The sequence below is a fragment of the Chenopodium album genome, chromosome 6 (genome assembly GCF_948465745.1).
Source record: "Chenopodium album chromosome 6, dcCheAlbu1.1, whole genome shotgun sequence".
Lineage (NCBI taxonomy): Eukaryota > Viridiplantae > Streptophyta > Magnoliopsida > Caryophyllales > Amaranthaceae > Chenopodium > Chenopodium album.
The window spans coordinates 71,866,957-71,878,093 of NC_137839.1; the positions used below are offsets into that span (position 1 = coordinate 71,866,957).

Genomic DNA, 11,137 nt, shown 5'->3' on the forward strand with positions numbered 1-11,137 from the left:
CTTTTTCCATATCTAACTTTAGAGCTAACAATCCTGTTTTGTTTTTCAATTTATTAAAGATATTCAACACTTCTTGGACCAAAAGGATGTTATCTTGAATAGAAGTATCAGGGGCAAAAGCATTTTGATAAGGACCTATAGTTTGTTTCAAGAACGGTTTTAGACGATTTACCAAGATTTTAGAGATTCCTTTATAAAGGGTCGTACAAAGACTAATACGGCGGTATTGACTTGCCTTATTTGGATTTTCAACCTTCGGAATAAGAGGAATGAGCGTATGATTTAGTTGGCATAGTAAAACTCTATTAAAAAAGAAACCATGAACTGCTTTACAGACGTCAGAACCGATTATTGGCCAGTAATGTTGAAAAAATTTGGGGCTAAAACCATCAGAACCAGGAGCTTTATACGGGCACATGTCAAAAAATGCCTCTCTTATTTCCTCATCCGAAAAAGGGCTAGTTAATTTATTATTATCAGAAGGAGAGATAACTGGATTAATCCATGGAATGGAAATATTTCTAGAATAGTTATAATCTGATTTAAAACATTTGGAGAATTCATTAAAAAAGAGCTGAGTAATACCTTCTGGTGAATCAACCCAATTATCTGTATCATCCTGTAACTTTTATATATACATAAACACACACACACACACACAAAAGCAGAGGAACAACAATATTATTAAGAAGCATCCAATTCCGCTAGGGCAAGAACACCTTGCGAAAAAGGTTCAAAAGTTACAAGCTCCTCCACACCGGGGGACACGATCTAGCAACCAAGTGATCTACAATGTTTCCCGCTCTTTTAACATGGCTACAAGAAAAAGAAATAAACGACAAAGACATATCTAAAATGCGATCAATAAAACGATAAATGTCGTTAAAGATAATTAAGCATGCAAAGTAAACTCTAAAAATAATAAATATAGTTGACTGTTAGACTAAAGTATATGTATATGCTAAAAAGATACTCCCTCCGTTTCAACATGATAATCCCATATGGAATCAATCACATAAAATAAGAAAAGGAGAATATTTGGAATCTAACATTAAAGCAAAAAACAGATTATAAATAGTTTTGTCTTATTTAAATATTTTGATTTTTTTAAAGGTAAACATTAGCCATAATTGCATAAATTAAGGGAGTAATTTTTATACTTACGGTCATGTCATCAATTCACAGTCAATTAATTTAACCAATCAGATTTTAATGTGCATAATATAGGGAATAAACACTAAGTTAAAAGTGAAATACATTTAATACGAGTAGATCTTTTTTAAACGCCCAAAATAATATATGGGACTAACAAATTGAAACGGAGGGAGTACCTAAATTATATCATAACACAAACTTTTAAAAGAATTGGGTGTACAATAATTATTGTACATCCATTTTAAATCTCTCTTAAAGTGATCAAAAGTTATCCCTAAAATGAATAAAAGTTACCCTAATATGTATAAAAGTAACCCAATACAAATAAAAATAATCTACTTTATATTGGTAAAGAATCACATTTTAAATGACTAAAATTCAATTATTAGTGATTGAAAGTAATTTTATCACCCTTATAAAACTTTTCTTGTTCGATTTATATATAAAAAAATCATATTATGTTAAAAGTTACCTAAAAAAAGGCAAAAAGTTACCCTAAATTGGCTTAAAGTTACCCTTATACTGCTCGATGTACACTAATATTAGTGTAAATTGGATGTAAATAAAAGTTTATGATATTATAATCGGATTCCGGCGATATTCCGGCAGAAAGTCACATTAATACTTAATGTGTATTACGGAGTATATCCTAATTAGATTCCGGCGATATTCCCGGCAGAAAGTCTAATTAATACTTAAAGTGTAATTCCTACTTCACCAGTTTTAAACTCCCTCTAATTTGTTTTTTTTTTTTTTTTTTTTTTTGAAGAGAAACTCCCTCTAATTTAGAATGCTGCCCTTTTTTTTTTTTTTTTTTTTTTTTTTTTTTTTTTTTTTTTTTTGAATAATTATAATTATTATAAGTTTCAATAAACTATTTTTTACGGACACTAATTATTTTTTTTTAAATTTAAGTACACAATTATTAGCACTTGCATGTTAGGTACGAGTATTTTTTTTTTCGAATGTCATTGTAATTAATGAAAAACTTCTTTAATAAAAAGTTTATTTAAAAAGAATTTGACTTTGAAAAATTCAATTCTTTTTTTATGATATTTCCATTATCTTTGGTATATCGATCTGTTTTAGCGTCATTGCTATGAGAGACAAGTCCCATAAAGAAAGAAACAAGCTAGAAAACTACAAGGAAAAAACGAACTAAACGAATACAGAGAAAACAAAACGAAAGCTAAAACAAATAAAAGGAAATTTTGAATTTTTTTTTTTTTTTTTTTTTTTTGAAATAAGGAAATTTTGAATTTTAACACAACACAATAAAACGAAAATTTGTTGTATACAATTAATTTTGCAATTCTACCTTTCTCTCTCAATCTTTTTTCCACTACCAAAAAATTTGTGCCAAACTCTTATGGTGCAATAATAAAAGAACGGAGAAAGTATATAAATGGAATTTTTTTTCATTTGATTTTAGAGGACCGGGTAGGATTATACGGAGTATATGTTAGTTATATCCAATTGAGTAAGAGATTTGTGATTTATTTTTAGAATTAAATAATTCAAGTGTCACAACCAATTGGTTGATGGTGTAGTGATGATTGGGATTACACTTGGTAGGGAGGACCCGTATTCGATCCCTCGAAACAACAATTGGGAGGGGACTAGAACCTAATCACCCAAAACTGATTCCCGAATCCGAATTAGCCTAAAAGGTGAACGGTGTAGAACACCAAAAAATAATAATTTAAGTGTCACAAAAGCAAAATTGGAGAATGGTCAGGATAAAACTTTGAAAATTTTTATAAATATATAACAAATGAGTTGAAATTCACATTTATTTTAAAATAAAAAAATTAATGATATAGTACTACATACAACGAATACAATAATAAATTTTGGCTTATAAGTTTTTTTTAGGCCATGGAAATAATTAATAAGTTTTTAAATACTAGTAAATTATCCAGGTCTTATCAATCATGTGGTTAATTTCCTCAAAACAAAAAAATCATGTGGTTAATATTTTAGTATTACTATAAACGAAGACTACGAAGTAGTTTAGTAGTTGGTTTAGGAGTCTTCAAAAAAAAATAAATAAATAAATAAATTCACCCCGATAATCCAATATTTAAATAATAAAAAATAAAAATATTACACATACCAGTAAATCCTACAATTTCTTTCTTACACCATTTTTTATTTTATTTTTTTCAAATTCTTCCAATTATAAATAAAATTTTGAATCTTATTTTGGGTGGAGTTTTAAGGAAAACATAAAAATAATATAATTAAGTGCGTGATGCAATATTAAAAAACCAGAAAATAATTTAATCCATCTCATAGAGAACAAAATTTGGAGCACTATAGGATGGGTGTCAGGGTGAAGGAGCTTACGATCACTCATAACCATTTATAATATGACCACGGGATAAACTTAACGAAACAAACTATAGGATGGGAGAAGGGATTGAGAAAAGCAACTCGCCTTGGCTCGTGCTTGCTCGTATCAGTCCGAAACTCAATAAGTGTACAAAAAATAATGCAATATTTTTCTGCTCTTCTATCAATTGAAACAAAAAATTACTTTAACACTGAATAATTTTAAATTAATACACGTACAATTTAGTTGGAAAAATTTATAAAATAGAAGAGAATATAAACAACAAATCCCAATATTTAAATAACTTTTTCCTCCTTTCTCTCTCCTCCTTTTTCTCTCCAAAACCCTAGCCTTCATTGTTGAATTTTGAAGGGGCTTCCATCGATTTTAATCGGTGGAAAGCCCCAATCATTGTTTCTTTATTGTTTTTTTAGGTTTATAATAATACTTCCTCCTTTTGGAAGGAACTTTTCTCCCTCGAAAGAAAGGGTTTCCGATCTCCTTCGAAAGACAAGGGTTTTTCGACCTCCTTCGAAAGACAAGGTTTATCTCCTCTTTTCGAGGGAGAAATTTCTTAGTTTTGAATCCATGGTAGTAGATCTAATGGATTGTCGTGAAATTATTTCGTTGGTGAAAAAGTTATCAAGTTTTCGAATACGAACAGATGAATCAGAAGGAAACCATCCTCACGGCTACAAAGGATCGTTAGATTGTCTCTCCAACAAGGCAGTAATTTTCAGCGATATAAGCGGGAGATGCTCCGCAGTGCAAGATCTACTCGACGATCGTAGTTTTTATGAAGGAAAATTCTATTTGATTCAATATCTTATGTATTTGTTAACGTCGAATCTCTATTGTAGAAGTTGTATGACTTTTAATTAATGAAATATTTTTGCTATTAAAAAAAAAATCCCAATATTTAAATAATTTTAAATTAACACTGAGAATATAGTGCTCTTTTATCTTGGTAATCGAATACTTACGCCAATGTTGTTTTTAGGGGTGCTTATTGAGCGAGTCGATCACGAGCTGAGGAGTGCTCGACTCAACTCGAAAACTTTTTACATGTGCTCAACTCGTGCTCGCTAGAGTTTCAAGCAAATAAAACCTGCTCAACTCGTGCTAGTTAAAGTTTCGAGTCGAGTTGAGTTGCTCACGATCTGCTCGTTAAAATTTTGGTCATTTTATTATTATATGCCTTTATTTATTATTTTATTAATTTATATTGTTTTCCTTATTATATATAGATATTATTAAAAAATTACTCTTTCTTTTTTTATAATATAAATTAAGACTTAATAAGTGTCAAATTTGTTTAAAGACAGTAACTTTGTTTGCAAATTCTATATTAATAATATATTATCAAGTTGCTCACGAACTTATCGAGTCGAGTTAGAGCTTGCTCAACTTGTGCTCGTTAACATCTCAAGTCGAGTTTTGACCGAGTTGAGTACGATCAGTTGCTCGCAAGATGCTCAACTTAATTAGCACCCCCAGTTGTTTTTAGGATAATTGAAGGTATTGTGATAGTTGAATGCGATTTTACGAAAATGCCCCCTAGTCATCTATAAAAGGCTAAGCGACATACATGTTCTCATCATTCATACAGTTGATCACTAAATAATCCATCTCATAGAGAACAAAATTTGGAGCACTAAATCAGAGTATCGGTAACCATTCTTCTGTGTTATTATTATGAATCTCTATCTTCCTCCTCCCTTGTTTCTTTCTTATTATATTATTTTGTGCGTGCAATTTTATAACTTGTATCTTGGGGTAATTTCACAATAGTCATCATTCCTTGTATTTGTTATCTTCAATTCGCTATTAGTATAAATAATTTATTGCATAATTCCCTATTAACTGCATATATATATATATATATATATATATATATATATATATATATATATATATATATATATATATATATATATATATATATGGGGTAATGTTACTCCCTCCGTCCTTAAATTAGATTAAATGATGGATGTGCATGCATGTAACATTAAAATGGTGTGATTGAATTGCAGAGGACGAAACCATGTCGGTAACCTATGTGACTGCTGCTTTCAAATCAAATAAACAAGATGAAGCCTATATTTTCATGAAAAACGAGTATGTGCTAATTGACTATGCACCCGGTGAGAAAGATGACAAGATATTGAATGGACCAGCTCGAATAGGAGATGTGTTTTCATCCCTGAAGGATACAGTCTTCGCGGACAAGGGAATTGACTGTGCATTCGCGTCTGAAGATGAAGGAGTGTCATACTTATTCTCAGGTAACATTTGCGCGAAATGGCTCTGTGCACCAGATTTCCCCAACCAAAAGATTCTTGAAGGGCCAAAGCCCATCGGCGAGATGTTCCCTTACCTGAGGGGGACAGTGTTTGAACATGGGGTTGATGCTGCATTCGACTCATCGGTTCCTTTTGAGGCTTACCTCTTCAAGGACAGTCAATATGCTCGCATCAACTACAGTAATATTGGTCACCTCATGACCATCACTTCCATCAGACAAAACTGGCATTGTTTGAGAGACACAATGTTTGAGAATGGATTTGATGCTGCTTTCGCTTTACATATTCCAAATCAGGCCTACTTATTCAAGGGCGATTCGTATGGACGTATCAAATTTACTCCAGGCTCCGCAACTGATGAGGAGCTTATGTGGTCCGGAAGAATTGAAGATTCATGGAAGGGTTTAGGTAGCATCTTGCCTCGCAAGAGTTGAACAATATGTTTACTCTTTTCTCCTATGTTGAGAAAGGGCATATATGGCATAACCATATTATTATGTACTTTTATATCTATGTTTATTGTGATGTCTGTACTTCGTATCAAATAATAGAGGATGCATATCATTGGCTCAGGGTTAGTTGTAGCCATTGAGTTATTGCATCCTTAATTGTTCTGTTCTGATGTGTCCTATACACGGTTGGTAGATCTATATATATAGTCAAGGATGTGAGGTTTCTTGCGTCCTTGTAAGCTGTGCTAAGCTAGTTTGCCAACCGTTTGTAACGATATTGATTTGTATTATTATGTTAAAGTTTGTTACACTGTTCCTTCTGTATTTTATCGATTAATCGCTCCACTTTTCTTTTCCAGTCGTATTTTATTACTTGCTCCATTTTTTTATTTGAAAACCTTTACTATATTTTACTAATTTTTTATAGACTCTTCGACTATCATACTTTAACATTTTCGCATTCTCTTTCCTCTTGCCTATCGTACTTTATTCTTCCACCAAATTTTCTACTATTTCTCCTTAAATACGAAGGGAGTACTACAAAACTCGGTGACGTTTATTGAGCAATTTTTAAGGACAAAAAATATTTTCTTGAAGCTTTTTAGACGTATGTTAAACTTCAATAAAAACAATTAGGAAAAAACCGCTTAATGAGTCTTTACTATTAGTCACGGAAGCTTACAACTTATGCATCAACCTAAATTGCAAAAAAAAAAAAAAAAAAAAAAAAAAAAAACTCCTAACAAGGTAAATAAAAATATATTCACCCTAACAAAAGCCTAGTAGAGGATTTTTGTTGAGTAGCACATCCTATTTGCTCAAGTCAACAAAGTCAAAATTGTTATGCCACGTCAGAATGGAGTTAGTTGAGCCTTAAAAGTTTGTTACAACTTTTCCAGCTGAGCTTAGTGTAATAAAACAGCTAGCTATAAATAGCTATGCAACTTGTACTTTTCTAAGTTTCCTTCTTCTATTTTTCTTCTTCTATAAGAAACAATTTTCTCTATTAATAAAGCTTAGTTCTAGGTCCTGAGCGGAACTTCTACGGATGCAGCAGTGATGGCATAAAATCTCTGTGTCATGTTCTTCTTCTTTGCTGATTTCTGATTCTGCTTCACAATCAATTCTTTGCTGCGGTTTCTAACATGGTATCAGAGCGGGAGTCTCGCATTCGAGTTCGGAGGTATATTTAAAGGTTAATGGAATTTTTTTTTTTTGGAGATATTTTTCTTGATTTCTTTTATTGATTTGGTGATATTCTGTTGAATTGGATATTTTTGCAATCGATTTGAAGGTTTTGTTGAGTTTTTGGTGATAATTTGGTGATTCTATAGTTTGAGGTTTTGTTGAGGAGTTTTTGGTTGATTCTTAAAGATTTGGTTGAACTGAGTTTTATATGATTTGAGGTTTATTGATGAAGTTTATGAAGTGTTTTTGATTCGTAATTCAATTCTCTGATTCAAGATCTTTAGATTGTTTTTTTTTTCAAGTATTGAAATTCTGAGTTCATGGCTACTCAAGAAGGAACTAGAGTTTTGGAACTTACACAAGATCCTAGTACAATATATTACATTCATCCATCTGATTACAACAATTACAAGTTCATCAATGATGTTTTTGATGGAGAGAACTATAGTTCTTGGAAGAGATCGATGATAATAAGACTTTCTACTAAGAATAAGATGAGTTTCGTTGATGGTACTCTACCTAAACCTCAGCCCATAGATGCTACTTACAAGGCATGGATAAGGTGTAATGATCTGGTAGTTGGTTGGATATTGGGAGTTCTTGGTCCTATTACTAAGAAATTAGTGTTTTTCTATAAGACAACAAGAGATATGTGGCAAGATCTCGAGGGACGATATGGACATGTTTCTTCTGCACAACTCTATGCTCTTCAAGAAGAAACCAATGAGGTGAAACAAGATTCTAATAAGATAACAGAGTATTTTTTTCTAAATTGAAAGTATTATGGGATGAACTAGATGATATAAGTCCTATGCCAGTTTGTGAGTGTAATGGTTGTAGATGTAATCTCACTGCTAAATTTCTGAAGATCCAGCAAGATCAAAGGCTGTTAACTATGTTAAGGTTTCTCATGAAGCTCAAAGATGGTTATCAGCAGATTAGAAGCAAAATTCTGATGATGCATCCTCTTCCACAAATGACGGTTGCATATAGGATGCTATTGCAGGAACAAAAACACAAGCAACTAAGTAATTTGAGTGGTTCACATGATATTATGGCTTTTGGAGCTGATAGGAGATGACCTTATGACAATAACTCTCGTTACAACAACAATTCTCATAATGGTGGATATGGCTCTTACAATTAGAACAACAACAACTTCTCTAATTCCAATAGAGGCAACTTCTACAATGGTGGACATAATTCTTATGCTGGTAGACAAAATATTGGTTTCAAGAGAAATCTGAATTTGTTGTGCACACATTGTAAGCTATCAGGTCATAATATTGACACAGGTGATTTAAACTTCATGGGTTTCCACTTGACTACAAGAATAATCCACAGAAGAGGTTTGCTAATATGGCTCAAGGTGAAGAGACTTTGGAGGACATGAATATGCAAGAGGATATTGTCACACAACATCATTCACAAGAGAGGAATATGCTAGGATAATGAGTGACATGGAGAAACAGAATACAGATGCAAAGAGCCAACATCAGAACAACACTTATCCAGAGGAAAAGAATGCTAGCAGTGCTTACTTTACAAGTAAACTCTGCCTTTTTTCTCACGCTAATCTAGGTTGGATAATAGATAGTGGTGCTATAGACCACATATGCCATGATTTAAAGTTGTTTGATTCCTATAAAGACCTAGACAGTGATGAAAACACCCTAACAATACCTGATGGAAGTGAAGTGAAAATAACTCATATGGGAACTATTAAGTTAAGTCCAAACATAGTGCTTAAAGATGTGCTTTATGTTCCTAAATTTCACTTCAATTTGATATATATGTTCATAAGTTGTCTGAGAATATGAAGTGTCATGTCATATTCACACCTAATACATGCATGATACATGATCCAGTTTTAAAAAGGGAGATTGTTCTTGGTAAGTTGAAGTCTGGACTTTACTATGTTGTGGACCATAGTCAGCCTGACCCTGAATTGCAAACCCAAACAGAGCAACGTTTAGTTACTGCAGCTAATAGCAATGTTTCTTCTAGTTAAGTAGATGATAATATCAAATTGTGGCATCTAAGGTTAGGGCATATTTGTAACACCCCCGATTTATTAGCTAATAATAAACAATAAATTAAAGGAAAATAAATAACCTTTGAATAAAATTGCGGAAGCATACACCTAAATCAGAGGTATTACCGCCACACTCAACAACCTGTCAATAAGTGTTAAGGCTTACGAAAATCCCAATAATTACAACCCAATAAATCTAAGTGAGCTATTTATACAACTCTATAAATTAAACTGGTTATAACAAACTAATCGAAACACTTGAGCTCCTTTATTTACGATCATCTCTTGATCAACCTGTTACAATCTTGACTGATCACCATTAAGGACAAATTCTAAAATAGATCGTCGCAGGGCCACCATAAGAAAAAGACATGGCCGCAAACACAAGTAGCACAACAAAATAACACACACGTCAGCAAAAAAGCTGAGTAATCATAACATATCAGAGTACAAAGAATAATATAAAATAAGCAACATTACTAACTCATCAATTAATCAATGTAGTTCAAAACTACATTACACAATGTACTCTGAAAATAACCTTTATCAACTCAACCTCGAATAATAATACGAACCTTTACTCAACTTTCTATCCCATAAGTGTGTCATGCTCATTGGTTAATACCTAGCCTTGGACATGGGTAATTCGGATAAATAAACCAACAAGTATAAAAACTTGAATACTCTCAATAACCAGAAAATACCTTGACCCAGACCGCATACGGGCCAATTCCCACTATAAGGGACCATTTAAAAATAAAAAATAAAGATTGTACCTCAATGTTAACTCATGATTATTACCCTCTTACCAACATGCCAAGGAATAAGGTCTATAACGCCGAACCTTAAGCCAATAACAAAATAATAGTTCTCAACCTTTTGATCTCACACATCGATCAAATAATCAATCACAAACTAATACATAGTATCTCAATAATGGCACATGTTCCCAAATAACATAACAATTCAATTCAAAAACATATCAACTCTTAGGGAAATAAAACTAGTTCCCAAAATTAATCAAATCTTAACCCAAAAATAATATTCTGCATTAACAACCCTAAAACCTCGATAAAACAATACTCACTATGGAAACAACATTAGAACCCTAGAGTAAAACATAATCAATCATAAACAATAAAAGTAATACAATACTCATATCCAATCAAATCATATAATACCACTAATCAATCATATACATATACAAACTTGATCACACGAATTACAATTATAAAATTTACACATAATAATAATACAGAGTACAATCAATAAACAAATTATAACCAAACAATTCTAATAATTTAATACAATCACATTATAATCAAGCAACTCCAAAAGATGGATAGTGTGATTACCTTTCCGACGAAGACTACAACAATGAGACGCAATAGAGAACCACGCAAATTGCACACAGTGATGAGCAAAATATTTAAATCAATTAGTTGCACGCCAATAGAAACCCACGTCCAACAATTTTGTATCAAGAGTATATAATAGAAGGCTTGATGATAAAATTTGGGTGAAATCATACATCATGATGATAATCAATATAATATAGGTTGAGGTTCTGCTTATAAGAAAATCAAGGTTCTGATTGTTCCAAAAGAAAAAGTGACGACCAAACGGCGAAAGAAATAAATGTAGTAAAAACAAATAAAATAATTCGGGT

General features: G+C 32.0%; 2 protein-coding genes across 2 annotated transcripts; both read left to right on the plus strand.

Annotated features, from left to right (window-relative positions):
• The first annotated feature begins 5,534 nt into the window (after positions 1 to 5,534).
• Positions 5,535 to 6,227, plus strand: LOC145637192 (albumin-2-like). The gene has a single exon (XM_081688671.1). The coding sequence runs from the start codon at positions 5,535 to 5,537 to the stop codon at positions 6,225 to 6,227; it is 693 nt and encodes a 230-aa protein (XP_081544797.1).
• A 1,526-nt stretch (positions 6,228 to 7,753) lies between these two features.
• On the plus strand, positions 7,754 to 8,514 carry LOC145637193 (uncharacterized). Its single transcript, XM_081688672.1, has 2 exons — positions 7,754 to 8,190; positions 8,274 to 8,514. The coding sequence occupies exons 1-2, from the start codon at positions 7,754 to 7,756 to the stop codon at positions 8,512 to 8,514; spliced, it is 678 nt and encodes a 225-aa protein (XP_081544798.1).
• Positions 8,515 to 11,137: the final 2,623 nt, after the last annotated feature.

Excerpts from the sequence above, each read along its gene's own strand:
- LOC145637192 (XM_081688671.1), top strand. The coding sequence starts at position 5,535 with ATGTCGGTAACCTATGTGACTGCTGCTTTCAAATCAAATAAACAAGAT.
- LOC145637193 (XM_081688672.1), top strand. The coding sequence starts at position 7,754 with ATGGCTACTCAAGAAGGAACTAGAGTTTTGGAACTTACACAAGATCCT. Across the intron at positions 8,191-8,273 it reads GATTCTAATAAGATAACAGA|ATGTAATCTCACTGCTAAAT; the intron begins GTATTTTTTTCT and ends TAATGGTTGTAG.